General features: G+C 43.8%; 1 protein-coding gene across 5 annotated transcripts in view; it reads right to left on the bottom strand.

Moving 5' to 3' along the window:
• The window catches only part of LOC139575845 (granule associated Rac and RHOG effector protein 1-like), a 47,432-nt gene that overhangs the window by 12,124 nt on the left and 17,315 nt on the right, over positions 1–17,993 (bottom strand). For 3 of the 5 annotated variants that reach the window (XM_071401202.1, XM_071401203.1, XM_071401204.1), the window contains exons 2-3: positions 6,532–7,911; positions 968–1,180 (exon numbers count right to left, since the gene is read on the bottom strand). In XM_071401202.1, the coding sequence (XP_071257303.1) occupies positions 968–1,180; positions 6,532–7,035 (717 nt within the window). In that variant the 5' untranslated portion in view covers positions 7,036–7,911. Of the gene's footprint in view, positions 1–967; positions 1,181–2,468; positions 3,826–6,531; positions 7,912–17,993 lie in introns of those variants that run through there. The other 2 variants (XM_071401205.1, XM_071401206.1) reach the window with 2 other exon arrangements.

Raw genomic sequence — 17,993 nt, 5'->3', positions numbered from 1 at the left:
TCACCAAACAATTAACTGTTTACTTTGCAGGCTTTAATTACTAGCATAGGCGTACTGGTTTTTCGGTTTGGCATGTCAAAATTGCTTGAAATGTATCATTTATTTATGAAGCTTGCATTTGGAATTTGTTCAAATTAATTGTTACATAATCAAAGTGTGTTGTAGACAAAATAATGGAAAGGGCTCTCTGGTAGCCTCGAACAGACATTTGTATTTGAACATGTATAGATTACATATTTTTACTTGACTCGCCTCGCACTTAGAACGCACGACTTGGACTTGATTTGAGACGTGACCCGTTCTAGTTGTGACTACTTGAGACTCGGATCTTGACTTTAGACTTGCTTGTGACAACAATAATAGTGACTTGGTCACACATCTGGTAGATTGTACATTTCAGAACAGTGTTGGGCCTAGATTTGTGAATAACTACTTCTATAGAGGGAGACCGACCGCCTCCCTCTATGGAAACTGCTCAACAGTGCAGTGAGGCCCGGCCTGGCCCAGCCCGGCCATATCACAGCAGCACATTCCAGCAGGATATCCAGCCCCAGTCCCTCCAGGGCTTAACAGATCAATCAGGCCACTCACTATTCTCCATTCTGGCTCCAATGTACAGAGCAAAGCTCCAAATGTGCCGGGGGGCTGTTATTAGCTACGGGATTAGCCAGCTAGCTCCGCTCACAAAACGGCCTCCATTTCAGTTATCTAAGGTTTGTTTGGGGATGTGTAGGCTTAGCTTAAAGTGGAGGAGGGAAAACTAGCAATACAGGCTCATATACTGTATATACAAACTTCTCAATGGGAAATAGGAGGAAATTGGCTGGAATGGTAGCTGACTGCATTTCATAGGACTGTATAACAGTCAGCTTGTCACGTTTTGAACACATCCTATTTCCACCAGCTAGTCACACCATGAAGCTCCTTGGTGAGTCCTGGGGGCGCCCTGGCCTCCATGTCCAAATACCTCGGCTGCACCCTTCCATGATCGTGAGGCCTCCTCCAGCTCCGTCAGGGGCCCAGGGCAGGAGCTCTGGGAGCGGACATTGCTGCGTCGCTCCTGGGCCTGGGCGAGGGCCTCTGCCAGGCACGACTGGGCCACAGGCTGCACCTTCTGCAGGGCCTGGGATAGGAACTGGAAGTGCACCTGCATCACTGTTAGGAAGCACCGACCCAGCACCTGGAGAGAACACAACATTCAAAGGTTGTGATCAGGACAACATAGAAAATCAGGAACACTAGTCTATTGGTTTGGGGGATTAGTCAAGGTCAATGATGAATGAAGTGAGACAAGGCAGAAAAGCAGGAATTCACTATAATATCAACAACAAAAAATCACACCCCTGACAAGATTACATTAGTGGGAGCCTTGATCATTCATCATTGTTTTCTAAGAACACTGGTTCTCAAAGCATATGGCCTTAGCATTCCTTGTTTTTCATTACTCAGACACTGTTACTTATGTGATGTTGGCTTCAGTGACTTGGTTGTTTAAAAGTCTCCTTAAAAACAATTACATCTTTGAGAACCCTCAGAGTCCTCTTAAATCAGTCCTAAATAGAGTCACATGTATTGCATCAATTTACTGCTTAAAGATGCTCTTGTTTGAGGAAAACCCAGCTTGAGAACATGACATTACCCACAAAAACAACTTGTAAGAAAGTACATTGAAGGGCTATAACCCAAAAACAGTTCAAGGCTGGATAAAGGCTGCATTACAGTGAGTCAGTGAAGAGAACTGTCTATTTAATAGTGCAATTTCAACTGGTTCATATCACTAGAACATTATGGAAAACATTTGACAGGCTAACATTGTACAAAAAAAAGCCACAGCTCAAGTTGTGGCAGGATGAAATAAAAAATGGCTCTATATCAAGGACATGTTCTGCTTGATAACACGTCCTCTCATTTTCCACACAACAACACCAGTCTACAGTGCAATGTTACCCCAGCAAATAACTTTCTACCATAATTGGGAAGCTCAGTTTGTGTTATAAAATCAGTCTACTCAGAGTCAAGGCCTAGCACTGTAGTCGTAAAGCACAACAAGCAATGCTTACAACTGGAAACAAAGTTTGCTCTTCTCCTTCAACTTAATAGTGAAGCAGATTTTTCCACATCATGATGGCACCGTTCCAGACCCTGTGCAATGGGTGATTCATATAAACAATAAGGTTCACATTTACATAAGTGAAGAAAATAATTGTAAAGGTGTAGGAGTCAGACATGTTTGTTTTCCAGTTAGCAAAAAGAGGAGCAAAACTAGAGCAACCGGACACCCCAGCCGGCTCACTGTGGTCACAGGGTTCTTTTCAGGTACGTGCTGAAAATATATTTTGGCTGAGTTGTTAAGGACAGAAATATGCCACCCTGTTTAAAAGCAGACAGGAACAACAAGGCTGGGCTGTCCTCATTCTTTAACACATCATGGGGGCACAGACACCGACTAGGCCTATACACTTACTGACCATTTCCAAGGCTAGGTCCAAACCCTTTAGAGCCCTCTTCAGCTCGGATTCTGAAATAGGACCAAATAACAGTTCACGTAAAGGAATTGGTCTTACATGCAGTATTAGTTCTGAACCATGAGTTATGAGGGTGTGAAACACGTACTGCTTATGTTGGACTGCTAATCACAGTATAAACACTGGTAACACCTCACTCTCAAATGACTAATGCATACCAAACACTGGCTCAATGAATAATGATATATGAGATGGTCCCTCTTCCCTCATTTTCCTAATGCAGACTATCAAACAAATTGTAGGCTGTCACGGAATTGAGTGGCGAATTGTTTAACATAAAATCTCTTAGCGGTCAAATTGAGTCCACTTGATCAGTGAATGTAACAAAAGCCCTATTATTACAGATTATGGTTAAACAATTTGAATGCTTTCTTCATTTCCAACAGATATTTTGAGAACAGTGTTTTCCCGGTGGTTTCCCGCTAATTGCATTTTGGAACATTCGCACGTAACCAAACAGCCATCTGCGCATTGTTGAGTTTATAATATGAAGAAATAAAAAGTTTACATTTTAAGCTAAAAATGGTCTGATCAGCCTCATTGCTTTTTTAAGTGCAGTGGTTGTATGGATTTTGGATGTGTCATCCCAGAACTGTCCCAGTGTCTGTTTTGAAACGTAGACATATTGATCGTCCCAGGGACACAAATGTGCCCTTAAATTACCAGCCCTGGAGGGAATTATTTTATAAAGACATAAAAAGTATTTGGTTGTAATTGTAATGTTGCAATATTTTTTAGGCTACCAAAGGTGGCCAACAATTTGAGACAGGCTTGAATATGAATAGCCAATAGAGTGTAGCCAACATTTGTCTGATTCTCTATGGTTAAAAAGATAGTAATGCATTTTATTTTGCAAAGTCATACAATGATGTACAAATGGTGTTAACCCATTTATTTATTTTAAGTGACTTACGCTTTTGGTTCAAATTTTATAAAATCAGTCCTACTTGTCCAAAGGCAAAATAGGTAATGAATAGCTCTGCATTCTGAAAAGTGATGTCAAATTGCTTATAATACCATTAATACTATTATTTTTGGACCAGCTGCACAGAACACTATAAAAGGACAGAACAGACAATCAAACTACAAAAGGACATGATTATGTAGCAAGAAAAATGTAAAGGTTGCAACAAAAGATTAGTCACACATGGGGGGATAAGATGAAATTTCAAATCGGCTCATGGAAAATATGAGTAATAAAACTACAGGGCCAAGCCAACTTTTAGCCGCATACAGGGCTGAAAGGCAGGCTTAAACAGTGAGAAGAATGAATCAAACAACTCATCTTCCCCATTAACGTGTAGTTCGAGGACACATCTATTGTCTTCTTGAAGGGGAAATCATCTATCCTAGGAGTGAGAGAATAAAAACCAGATGCCATTTCCAAAGGTAACATCGATAGACCCTTTTCCAGTACACGACACACTGACGTCACGTACAGATGCATGCGACTCTTGGCGGAGGTAAGAAAACCATCGCGATCAGTGTCCTTTCAACAGCCTAGATTTAAGGTATTTATTACTTCTAAACAAAACGTTCAGGGTTTTCATACTCTTATGACGTTTTGATTTTTGCTTGAACAGTCGCTAAGATTATATTTGGTTGTGATCTTTGCAAAATAACTGATTTTGGATGTATCAGTTTGCTATAATGCTAACACTCATTGATATAGGCTGTAGCAAAAGCTAGCCAAATAGGCATTTTACTGGTTGAAGTGCTTAAGTTTAATGTTGTCGATTTGTGATGTCTGCAAAATTAAGTAAGACATTCATACGAGCCTTAAAATCCAATCAGAATCCAAAAGTAGTTTGAAATGCACTCGTAAGCGACATGTAAACAGAGTGTTTTTTTGCCATTCTATTTTTCAGGGGTGTTTTGGGAGTGCTGCTAGTGCAGTTGTCTGCCTGGCTCTGGCCTCTGCCTGCACTATGGTTGCCTTATGTTCAGAACCAGGAGAAAATCTCAATTGCATTCTCCTCACGTCTTCTCCTCTCTCCTCCTCGAAGTGATACGATGCGAGGAGTATGCAATCGAGACCAGGACTCCTGTCTGGCTGGCCTGACCTTTGCTCCCTCTGTGGTTTCGCTCATACACTCAGTAGACTGCCCCCTAATAAACAGTGACATTTTCATGCATATTTGGCAGCTGAGACACTTTGAGCAGCCAGGGTAGCCAAGCGCCGATAAAAACACACATTTTGTTTTCCATACTGACTGGACTTTAAGATTTTTTTGGGAAAAGGGGGGGGGGGGGTATCCTGCTTCCTTCAACATTCCACAATCCCCCCCCCACTCAAAATATATATTTTTGTTCTTCATACAGACACAATTCTATCTTTTACATACAACTGCCAAGATAAATGTTCATACACACGCACAAATGGAAAAGTCCTTTCCGTCACAAATGTAGTAAATCTCTGGGGGCATGGAACTGGACAAATCTGAAGGTGTACCATGTGAAAAGCAATTTTACATAAACAATATTAGGCTGCTTATGGAGGAAATGGAGGTTGAATAAAAAGTAATGCCGTAATCTGTGGAATAGAGTGAAACTCACTGGTCTAGTAAAAATACAGTAGGCCTATGATGCACATGGCCATTTTGGACTTTGTCTGTTGATAGATTCCTTCTACTCAACCAGGTCTGAATATCTTATTCATTCCTCAATTCCTGCATATTGGCAAGAGAGGTAGAGCAAAAGCACACTTTTATTTAACAAACGCACTGTTGTTATTCACAGACGCTAGCTGAAGCCAGAGTGAGTCAGTGTGGCTGCCAGACAGTCCTGCCGCAGTCTGAACTTTCACTGAGTTGGGCTTCCCCTCCTTTAATATTTATCTGTGCATATCCAAGACCACAGAGTCAAAATTACAGATTGTGGTGCAAAAGTCTTTCCTGCTCTGGGCACAACCACATCCACTGAGGCCCTGCAGTCCCTCTCATAAAACAGCCCTGGCCTGAACATTCAGCTTATTCACTCACTGTCTGCCACTGAGTCCTTGCTCCCTAAATCTGTTTAATCTCCAGGATGAGAGCATAGACATCTCAAACATTCACTACACAAGAGGCAATTTGCTTGCTGCCTAACCAGATGTATTAAAAATAAATACATAAATTGGCATTTCTCTTGAGTACTATTTAGGAGTGAACTACCCTGGAACCTCTTCATTTCTGACTGGCTAGGCAGGAGGCACAGCTGTGGCATCAGGAGCACATAAGGCTTCTCATCCACGAATGCCAGTGAAGTCTAATTTCAGTTACTATTTTCCCAATCAAACACTCACTGCAACAAAAAAAAATACTTTAAGAGCAACATTTCACAATTGAGACGTAAGCAACTTTGCTGGCCTGTAATAGACAGACCGATCACCCTGCATGCTCAGTCAGACTGTCTCTCAGCATAAATGATGGTTCCTGCCCTCTTCTTCTCACATCCTCAGTGCTTTTCGCACCTCGCCCTCAGATCCTAGCACCCGCTTAACATTGGGCGTCAGGACCTAATTTCAGCCAAGAAATTCTGAATCAAGGAGCCATGCATTCTGAGAGACTTTAGCTGGGCATCTTAGCAGCAGCCTTGCCCTAGAAAAATGGAACATAAGAAACAAAGCAAAAAGTGCAAAAGAAATTGCATAAAATTCTAGTCTAGACCCTCATAACAAAATGTGGTATTTTTTTTAAAGTTCCCTTTTGGCAAAACATGCTTTATTGACAGCAGGTGGGAGGAGCTATAGGATGACAGGCTCATTGTAATGGCAAAAATGGAACTGTCAAACATATGGAAACCACGTTTGACATCCCAATTCCAGCCATTACAATGAACCTTTCCTCCTATAGCTCCTCCTACCAGCCTCCCCTGATTGACAGGGAAATGGAAAGGAGGGGAATGGAAAAGACTCAACATGTTATTTTACAGGTAGGCCTAATTGTCAGGATAATGTAATAACTTTACTTTGACAGGTGTTCAGTGTGTGTCCAGGTTGGTAACTGTAACCCTGGCAACCCCTTACCTCCACATCCTGCAGGCTGAAGTCATTCTGGTCTTTGAAGTTGGCAGCCCCAGCGCTCAGCTCCATCAGCATCTTGGCGATCTCTGGCTTTATTGCTGCAGTCAGCCGGCTGGCCGCCTCCATGACATGTTCCTGCACGTCCTTAAGTTGCATAGCTGCTTTCGAGTAATGGGAGTTCCTGAACACGCTGCTGAACAGGTCCGTGAGAAAGGCGCTGGCCCGGCAGAACACATTCAGTGCATCCAGGTACTTGGAGATGCCCTGCTGGATGTCGGCGACCGCAGTGGTGTTGGGGGTGGAGGGAGGTGGTTGGCAGCTGCCGGGCATGCCCACCCCGGTGGAGCCACCCATGGGGGAGCAGGTGGAGCCCAGGGGGGCACTGAGGGTCCGGCTCAGCTCAGGCATCTGGTACTGCTGGTGCTGCTGCACTTTCTGCTTGGACCCGCCGAGCAAAAAGCGCCGCTTGTAGTCCATTTTACTTTCCTGCGCACTACAACAATACATAAGTGTCAGGCTGACTCTGGAAGCTCCGGATTTCAGCCAAACAGAAGCTCTTTTTCACGCTCTTATAGAAACAACCCAATTGTCCTGGAATTTATGTAAAAAGACAACTTAAGGGCTCCATCTACCAGAAGCTCATCTCAAAATGCTTTGTAACTAACAGAGCGATGCACGGTAGAGACTTGTTGACTAAGTGTGATGTTTGTGTGCAGCCCTGCTGCAGCTCACGGTGGACAGTCCCAGCAAAAATAGAAAGGTAGAAATACACCTTCCCGAATCTGTATTTTCTGCCTCAAAAAGGAGTCAATGGTTTATGAGAGGACAGAGCAAAAAACAGAAAACACTCCACGATTCTCTCATTCCAAGACAAGATTCATGTGCATAACAATTCCTTCAAATGGAAGCAGAAAATGTCATTTTGTATAACGTATATAGTTTTTATATTTATAGATAGAAAATCTTTAAAAGCTGTAAGCAAAAAACAAAGCGAAGAATCTGAAAAGAAATGTGGCACTGGTCAACAGCAAGGAGTCTGATAATAAAAAGAGACAAAATCTGTTATCCAGTAGGACAATGGTGCCTTGTCACTTCACTTCCTCTCTGTGTGTATGGAGCAGAGCGGAGGGCAGACAACCAGTCCCTCAGAGATTCTCTTCACACCGTCTGTGGCGGTGAGCAGAAGCCAGCTGATAGGACTGCTGTTGGAAACTTTGCCGGCCTCCTCAACGTCCTCGCCGTTTCCTTCTGCTGGCTGAGGTAGTTATTAATCACTGCGGAAACAAAAATGTGCTCCCAGATCTCACCCCTTCTCCTCCACAAAATGCAGATTAGAAGAGCGACAAAAGCACAAATATATCTGTAAGGCCTCTAGGTCATTTCCTAAGGGAGGAAAAGGGAAAAACAAAAGAAAGTTACAATGATTTCAGAGGAAGGATTCAAATGTGCTCTTTTTTCCAATAAAACGTGGCAGTTGAAGCAGTTCTTGGGAAGATAAGAAAAATTATTGTGAATGCTTAGAAACTCAAGTAAGCATTTAGTCTAATGAATTACACTAGGTTTTGTGACAATATTGTGCAACTACTTACAGTAGCCCAACTCAACAGCAACAAAATCGAACAAGAGAAAACAGAAGAAAATTTAGGTGTTAATTCTTTATCCCATTATTAGACTAATTTCATATTAGCCTTCATAAATAAATGGTAGACATGACCGCACTGTAGAACCCTACATACACAATCAACACTTCTAGACTGGTACTAATGTTGTACCTCATGAAGAACAGCCCTGAAGAAGAATTCACCCTAGCACTTACTAATAACTCCTCTACAAAAGGAAATACAGCCACAGACAAATGTCTGCAAGCGGTCATTGTTGGAAAACAGTGGCGATCTGTCTTAAATGGAACACACAGTGGGAGTTAACAATATCCCCTTTCAAAATCTAAGCAGCAAATTGTCCACAGAAACCTGTTTCTCCCCTTGGTAGTTATGTAATTATGCAAATAAGCATAATCCTATTTGCATGTTTAGGAGAAACAAATGCCAGCATGTATCATTACCTAGCTTGAGAACAATGGTGATAATATGTCACAGTAGTGGAGAGATGTCCATGTCAATACTTGGAAATGTTCCTGTTTTTTTTCTAGATGTAGGCCCTAGCTAGCATAAGGCTAGGAAATTCAGACGCACACAAGCAAATTTGGCAAGTAATACTAAAACATTTGCAATTGTTATCTGGGGTGTTGCTGTACTGTTTGTTGATATTAGAATCCCCTGATGAGATCACACCTTAAATGGCAAAAATCAAAGTAAATCATACTGGATAGGCCAGTCCCACTGTGTAGGCCTATCTGTTATTAATTCTGTTGTGGAACGCTCCGAGTTATCACTCAGCCCCATGCTTACAGCTACAATGTTTTGGGATGAGGGAGCAACTCCTGGAAAAAAAAACAAGCCACAGCTTTTCCTCAGGATAACACCAAGACACCCATCAGTGTGCTGCTCAGACAGCCTGTGCATTGTCCATGGCCTTCATCAACCACACAAACATTCCACCACTGTTTGTATCTACAATGTCCCACTGACCTTACCCTCTTGCACCACAGTATCTCTACTTGCACATCTATCACTCCAGTATTAATGCTAAATTGTAATTATTAGGCCTATTTATTGCCTACCTCCCTACATTTGCACACACCGTACATAGATTTTTCTATTGTGTTATTGGCTGTACGTTTGTTTTTGTTGCACTGCTTTGCTTTATCTTGGCCAGGTCAGTTGTAAATGAGAACCTGTTCTCAACTGGCCTACCTGGTTAAATAAAGGTGAAATACAAAAATAAACCTTCAAACTTCACTGTCTTTCACAAACAGAGTGGTGTGTAGACCGAGCCTGACAGCCTACACCAAAAGAAATTACCCTGCCTTGGAGACAGAGGGGACCTGACATGCAGGGAAGCCCATGGTCCTTCCATGTCATGGGAGGCAGCAGCGGAGAGACAGACATCAAATCAAATGTATTTATAAAGCCCGTTTTACCTTAGCAGATGTAAATAGAGAAACCCAGCCTAAAACCCCAAACAGCAAGCAATGCAGATGTAGAAGCACGGTGGCAAGGGAAAAACTCTGAAAGGCAGGAACCTTGGGAGAAACCTAGAGAGGAACCAGACTGAGGGGTGGCCAGTCCTCTTCTGGCTGTGCCGGGTGGAGATTATGAGTACATGGCCATTAAGGACAGATTATTCTTCAAGCTGTTCAAACGTTCATAGATGACCAGCAGGGTCAAATAATAATCACAGAGGTTATAAAGGATGTAACAGGTCAGTACCTCAATTTCCAAGTGAGCAAACTGGTTCCAAAAACCATTAAGGCCATTACACCTAATGTCAAGTTTAACAGTTCTCATTATAACCAAAGGTAAAATTTTGCTCCTTATGTTTTCTTTTGGAAAAAAGAGATGAGCAGTCTACTTCAAACACGGTGCTTTGAGAGAGGTAGTCTAACTAGTGAAACGAGCAGTCTCTAGTGTCGCAAAATCCCATGGATTACAGTGACTGCGGTAACTGCCAGATGCCCCACACTCCCTGCTGCTTAAAATAGGGATATTAAGGCTACCGGAGGAAACAGGAATCGGACTAGCCAGGTCCAGCCCAAAAGGTCCTAAATCCTAGAAACTGCAGAACAGAAAAGGGAAGTTACGTCAGAGGTCTATGAATCCAATAAGGAAACTTGTGAAATACAGTAGGAATCAGGTCATAACAAAAGGAGGCAGAGCCAGCCAAGTATTGTGATGAATAAACAAAGCCAATATTGCCTCTGATATTCTCATTTTGACTTATCAAACCATGAAGTGTAGGCTGTCAGGTTTGTTGTTCTGACTCCAAAAGTGAGTTTGTGGGACTTGGTGTCCTGCTGACTGTATAAGACGCCCAGCCAGCCATCACACCATTAAAAACTGTTCAGTTTGTGTCCAAGTGTCCATGTGAAACACTGCTGCCCTGCCTGCCTAAGGTCTGGCTAAGATGAGCAGGCCAGGCCGGGCACTGGATCAATATTGATGTGACCCGTCCCACTATCCTCTCTATTGGCAGCCAAGCTTCTTGTTCCAATGCGGAAAGTATTAGAGCTTACACCCAAACAAACACATGTAATAGGAGGGTCCCCAGTCTGTTCTGCTGGCTCAGCGCCCGGTTTAATGTCCTTCCTTTGGCAGGGTGCACTCAGGGCTAATGTTAGTGCCGCCTCCACCCCTCACTGTGTATCTCAGCTGCTGCTACTTGGACAAGGAGCTTAGGTTTCCTGAAGCAAGCTCTGTCGCCAGATACAAAATGAGCTCCCAAGTATGATTTACCTGAGCTAGATCTTCAAGGAATTTGTCAGCACTAAAAAGTCAACTGAAATGTAAAATAATGGCACAAGCAGCATATAACAAATGTGTATGCATTACTCTTTTCAACATCAACGACTAAAGGTAGCCTCATGGTGGTGGACGGGGCAGCTGTTCCTCAAGCTGACAGCTCCTTCTGCCACTGAGGCACCAGGCCCACCGACGGCAGGGTACAACCACATGGCCACCATTAAACAACCCCTCAGTCTCCCCTCATGAGGTCTATTTCAGCCTCCTCGGCCAAACAGCTGCCCTACAGTAGACAGTACCATACCGCTTTTAGGACTCAGTCTCAGCTCAAAAATGTCCTCTACATCTGTTGCCAATGAAGCAAAGGAATGATTTTCCCCCAGAATGCTCTTATGTGGATTCAAACAAGAACACGTCAAAAACAGGTAGAGCGACCGTTTCAATCCCATCATACCCTTTTATATAGTATGTGCCCCATTTCATTGATATTCTTCAAACATTTATAGTATCTAAGGTAATGGGTATCAACCTAAATATGCAACTAATATGACAAGGAAACATCTCAAAAAAGCAATAAGCACAAATTGCTCTACAACAATTAAAATGAGCAGGAAAACCATTCAAATAGAAGATCTTACTAGTATTTTGTTGGTAAACATTCTTACATAGTCACATTGTAGATGGATGGGATATGGGGTAGCCTAGCCCCAGACACCGAGGCAGCAGACAGGTCAAATGTCAAGCCAAGTGGCAGGACAAGTGCTGCAAGCAACTGTGTGACAGGAGCAGAGCCAGGCTCTGCCTGCCCAGAAAACACAAGGAGGGCATTGTGGCAAGCACCGGCCTCCTCCATACCACCACACAGGAAAAAAAAAAAAAAAAAAAAAAAAAAAACTCAGCCAGCTGCAGCATTCTCATAGGAAAAAAGGGCAAAATATGGTCTATGATTTTAATGTTCATCTTCAAAATACGTAGTATACGGGAGAGTCTCATTCTGAAATGAGGTTGGCTAACTGGCTGTACGCTAGTAGGCCTAGATATTATAACATGTGATATAAGAAGCTTATGCCTGTAACAATAGCAGGCTGGCTGCTGAAACAAAGGAGGGGATATGCTTGGAGACCAAAAAGGTCTGAGGCTCCTAACTATGTAAGCTTACATTCCGTCGCCAACAGTGCACTTTTTTATATAGCTCGAAGGACAAAATGTTCGCCCTGGTGTTTAAATCGTTTCCTAGACCATAAGGAGATGCTTATTTTCAAATTGTTAACCAAAAAATTTCCGACTGTCTTACACATACCGGAACTTCCCTTATAGGTTTCACAATGTTGACAAACTGGTATAGGTGGCTTGAGTAACTATTTGAAGGCAAAACGCAAACCTAAAATCGTACAAGCGGTCAGCGGCAACTTCAACCCAACAACTACTTACAGGATGTATGGAGAAACTGAAATGACTTTATAAAAGGATTCCTACAGTTCACTATGACTGAGTTATAAAAATAAACAAAGATCTGAATAGAGGAATGCTCAGATAAATCTCTTACCAATGGTAGTCATGAGTAAAGCACATGAACTGTGTTGGGCATAGATAGAAGCACAACGCCCAGCCCTGCCCTGGAGACTACAGTGACCTCCTGACTCGAGCAGCTTCCTATTCAAAGCCTTCTAACTACAGCTCCGTTTCAGCAACAGGCCAATAGCGAACGCGGCTCACATTTCACAGACCTCTCACGAGGCACAGCATTGGAAGAGGGAGCTCTGCTGGCTAGCCTAGCGGATGGAGTTTGAGTTTCACTTCTACATAAGCAGCATGACATCTGTAAGCATCCTTGAATAAGGCAATGTTATTCTTTAAAAAAGGGGAATGTGTGTGATATGAAGCTACTTTTATCCCCATATGTAAAATGGCACAACTTGAAGGCTACAGAACCACAAAATTGGATGTCATATCCATTCAAGACATACCGTGGAAGATGGCAATGGCTCACTTAAAAAGAGTAAGGTCAAAAGGTTTCATGATTTGCCAAACACCATTTTATTTTTAGCCAGTACAAAATACATTTCTATTTAACTCCAGGAGTGGACAGGATATGGGGTTCCTATGGAAACAGAGCCCATTTAGTGACTTTCACAACAGATTTCCCATTGAGCAAATCTGATATCATTCCTCTTACTACACAGAATGAGAAACCTACTGCCCTTTGGTAAATAAACAGTACACTATGTAGCCAATACAACCCTTCTCACAACTGTTACCTAGTAGACTCAGTACCATGATTTACAGATGACAAACATCTGCCATTTAATTTGTACATGATGTGCATATTAAACGGTGAGTAATTTCATTGACAACACTTCCATGCATCACACTGGGGATGAAGCAAAAAACAAAACGAACATGAGTGAAACTTAAGTCGGTCTCAGATCGATTGTCTAGGACCATGTAAACCTCCCCTTTCATGTAAGGATCGGTAGGATAGTCCGTTTTACTAGGGTATGTTTGGCAGCATGAGTGAAGGATGCTTTGTTGCGAAATAGGAAGCCCGATTCTAGATTTATTTTTGGATTAGAGATGCTTAATGTGAGTCTGGAAGGAGAGTTTACAGTCTAACCAGACACCTAGGTATTTGTAGTTGTCCACATATTCTAAGTCAGAACCGTCCAGAGTAGTGATGCTGGACGGGTGGGCAGTGATCGGTTGAAGAGCATGCACTTAGTTTTACTTGCATTTAAGAGCAGTTGGAGGCCACGGAAGGAGAGTTGTATGGCATTGAAGCTTGTCTGGAGGTTAGTTAACACAGTGTCCAAAGAAGGGCCAGACGTATACAGAATGGTGTTGTCTGCGTAGAGGTGGATCAAAGAATCACCAGCAGCAAGAGCGACGTCATTGATGTATACAGAGAAAAGAGTCGGCCCGAGAATTGAACCCTGTGGCATCCCCATAGAGACTGCCAGAGGTCCGGACAACAGGCCCTCCGATTTGACACACTGAACTCTATCTGAGAAGTAGTTAGTGAACCAGGTGAGGCAGTCATTTGAGAAACCAAGGCTGTTGAGTCTGCCAATAAGAATGTGGTGATTGACAGAGTCGAAAGCCTTGGTCATTTAAGAATGATGGAGGTGACTGTGTTCTCAGGGATCTTCAACGCTGTAGAAATGTTGTTTTGGTACCCTTCCCCAGATCTGTGTCGAGACACAAACCTGTCAGAGCTGTACAGACAATTCCTTCGACCTCACGGCATGGTTTTTACTCTGACATGCACTGTCAACTGTGGGACCTTTATATAGACAGGTGCGCCTTTCCAAATCAGGTCCAATCAATTGAATTTACCACAGGTGGACTCCAATCAAGTTGTAGAAACATCACGGATGAGCAATGGAAACAGGATACACCTGAGCTCAATTTCAAGGTCCATAGGAAAGGGCCTGAATACTTACAGTACCAGTCAAAAGTTTAGACACACGTACTCATTCAAGGGTTTTTCTTTATTTGTACAATTTTATATATTGTAGAATAGTGAAGACATTAAAACTATGGAGAAAATAAATACATATTTGGAATCATGTAGCAACCCCCGCCTTGACAGCTTTGCACACACTTGGCATTCTCTCAACCAGCTTCATGGAGGTAGTCACCTGAAATGCATTTCAATTAACAGCTGCACCTTGTTAAAATGTTTGTTGTATTTCTTTCCTTCATAATGCGTTTGAGACAAATCAGTTGTGTTGTGACAAGGTAGGGGTGGTATACAGAAGATACAAATTGGGCTAAAAGACCAAGGAAATATTATGTCAAGAAAAGCTCAAATAAGCAAAGAGAAACGACAGTCCATCATTACTTTAAGACACGAAGGTCAGTCAAGCCGGGAAGAATAAACATTCGAAGTAGTTGAAATTAAGTGCAATTGCAAAAACCATCAAACGCTATGATGAAACTGGTTCTCATGAGGACCGCCAATGGAATGGAAGACGCAGAGTTACCTCTGCTGCAGAGGATACGTTCATTAGAGTTACCAGCTTTAGATATTGCAGCCCAAATAAATGCTCCATAGAGCTCAAGCAACAGACATCAACATCAACTGTTCAGAGGAGACTGAAATCAGCCCTTCATGGTTGAATTGCTGCAAAGAAACCACTACTAAAAGGACACCAATAAGAAGACACTTGCTTGGGCCAAGAAACCGGAGCAATGGACATTAGACAAGTTGAAATCTGTCCTTTGGTCTGATGAGCCCAAATTTGAGATTTTTGGTTCCAACCGGCATGTCTTTGTGAGACGCAGAGTAGGTTAACGGATTATCTCCGCATGTGTGGTTCCCACCGTGAAACATGGTGGTGTGATGGTGCCATGCTGGTGACATGGTCAGTGATTTATTTAGAATTCAAGGTACACTTAACCAGCATGGCTACCACAGCATTCTGCAGCCATACACCATCCCATCTTGTTTGCGCTTAGTGGGACTATCATTTATTTTTCAACAGAACAATGACCCAACACACCTCCAGGCTGTGTAAGACGCTAACGGAGTCGGTGCAGCCAGCTGGTTTCTTCATGCATCGCGCCGACAGAAACAAACATCTTTCTGGTAAGAAGAGGGGCGGGGGGGTATGCCTTATGATTAACGAGACGTGGTGTGATCATCATAACAACACACAGGAACTCAAGTCATTCTGTTCACCTGATCTAGAACTCCTCACAATAAAATGTCGACCGCATTATCTACCAAGGGAATTCTCTTCAATCATAATCACAGCCGTATATATTCCCCCCCAAGCAGACACATCGATGGCCCTGAACGAACTTTATCTGACTCTTTGTAAACTGGAAACCACACACCCTGAGGCTGCATTCATCGTAGCTGGGGATTTTAACAAGGCTAATCTAAAAACAAAACTCCCTAAATTCTATCAGCATATCGATTGTGCTACCAGGGCTGGAAAAACCCTAGATCATTGTTATACTAATTTCCGCGACGCATATAAGGCCCTCCCCCGCCCCCCTTTCGGAAAAGCTGACCACGACTCCATTTTGTTGATTCCAGCCTACAAACAGAAACTAAAACAACAAGCTCCCGCGCTCAGGTCTGTTCAACGCTGGTCCGACCAATCTGATTCCACTCTTCAAGACTGCTTCGATCACGCGGATTGGAATATGTTCCGCATTGCGTCCAACAACAATATGGACGAATATGCTGATTCGGTGAGCGAGTTCATTAGGAAGTGCATTGACGATGTCGTACCCACAGCAACGATTAAAACATTCCCAAACCAGAAACCGTGGATTGACGGCAGCATTCGCGTGAAACTGAAAGCGCGAACCACTGCTTTTAACCAGGGCAAGGTGACCGGAAGCATGACCGAATACAAACAGTGTAGCTATTCTCTCCGCAAGGCAATCAAACAGGCTAAGTCCCAGTACAGAGACAAAATCGAGTCGCAATTCAACAGCTCAGACACAAGAGGTATGTGGCAGGGTCTACAGTCAATCACGGATTACAAAAAGAAAACCAGCCCCGTCGCGGACCAGGATGTCTTGCTCCCAGACAGGCTAAACAACTTTTTTGCCCGCTTTGAGGACAATACAGTGCCACTGACACGGCCCCCTACCAAAACCTGCGGGCTCTCCTTCACTGCAGCCGAGGTGAGTAAAACATTTAAACGTGTTAACCCTCGCAAGGCTGCAGGCCCAGACGGCATTCCCAGCCGCGTCCTCAGAGCATGCGCAGACCAGCTGGCTGGTGTGTTTACGGACATATTCAATCAATCCTTATCCCAGTCTGCTGTTCCCACATGCTTCAAGAGGGCCACCATTGTTCCTGTTCCCAAGAAAGCTAAGGTAACTGAGCTAAACGACTACCGCCCCGTAGCACTCACTTCCGTCATCATGAAGTGCTTTGAGAGACTAGTCAAGGACCATATCACCTCCACCCTACCGGACACCCTAGACCCACTCCAATTTGCTTACCGACCCAATAGGTCCACAGACGACGCAATCGCAACCACACTGCACACTGCCCTAACCCATCTGGACAAGAGGAATACCCATGTGAGAATGCTGTTCATCGATTACAGCTCAGCATTTAACACCATAGTACCCTCCAAACTCGTCATCAAGCTCGAGACCCTGGGTCTCGACCCCGCCCTGTGCAACTGGGTCCTGGACTTCCTGACGGGCCGCCCCCAGGTGGTGAGGGTAGGTAACAACATCTCCACCCCGCTGATCCTCAACACTGGGGCCCCACAAGGGTGCGTTCTGAGCCCTCTCCTGTACTCCCTGTTCACCCACGACTGCGTGGCCATGCACGCCTCCAACTCAATCATCAAGTTTGCGGATGACACTACAGTGGTAGGCTTGATTACCAACAACGACGAGACGGCCTACAGGGAGGAGGTGAGGGCCCTCGGAGTGTGGTGTCAGGAAAATAACCTCACACTCAACGTCAACAAAACAAAGGAGATGATTGTGGACTTCAGGAAACAGCAGAGGGAGCACCCCCCTATCCACATCGACGGGTCAGTAGTGGAGAAGGTGGAAAGTTTTAAGTTCCTCGGTGTACACATCACGGACAAACTGAATTGGTCCACCCACACAGACAGCGTCGTGAAGAAGGCGCAGCAGCGCCTCTTCAACCTCAGGAGGCTGAAGAAATTCGGCTTGTCACCAAAAGCACTCACAAACTTCTACAGATGCACAATCGAGAGCATCCTGTCGGGCTGTATCACCGCCTGGTACGGCAACTGCTCCGCCCACAACCGTAAGGCTCTCCAGAGGGTAGTGAGGTCTGCAGAACGCATCACCGGGGGCAAACTACCTGCCCTCCAGGACACCTACACCACCCGATGTCACAGGAAGGCCATAAAGATCATCAAGGACAACAACCACCCAAGCCACTGCCTGTTCACCCCGCTATCATCCAGAAGGCGAGGTCAGTACAGGTGCATCAAAGCAGGGACCGAGAGACTGAAAAACAGCTTCTATCTCAAGGCCATCAGACTGTTAAACAGCCACCACTAACATTTAGCGGCCGCTGCCAACATACTGACTCAACTCCAGCCACTTTAAAAATGGGAATTGATGGAAATTATGTAAAAATGTACCACTAGC

Source organism: Salvelinus alpinus, chromosome 5 (assembly GCF_045679555.1).
Source record: "Salvelinus alpinus chromosome 5, SLU_Salpinus.1, whole genome shotgun sequence".
NCBI lineage: Eukaryota > Metazoa > Chordata > Actinopteri > Salmoniformes > Salmonidae > Salvelinus > Salvelinus alpinus.
Note: the sequence above shows the minus strand (reverse complement) of the source record. Positions and strands in the feature narration are given on the sequence as shown.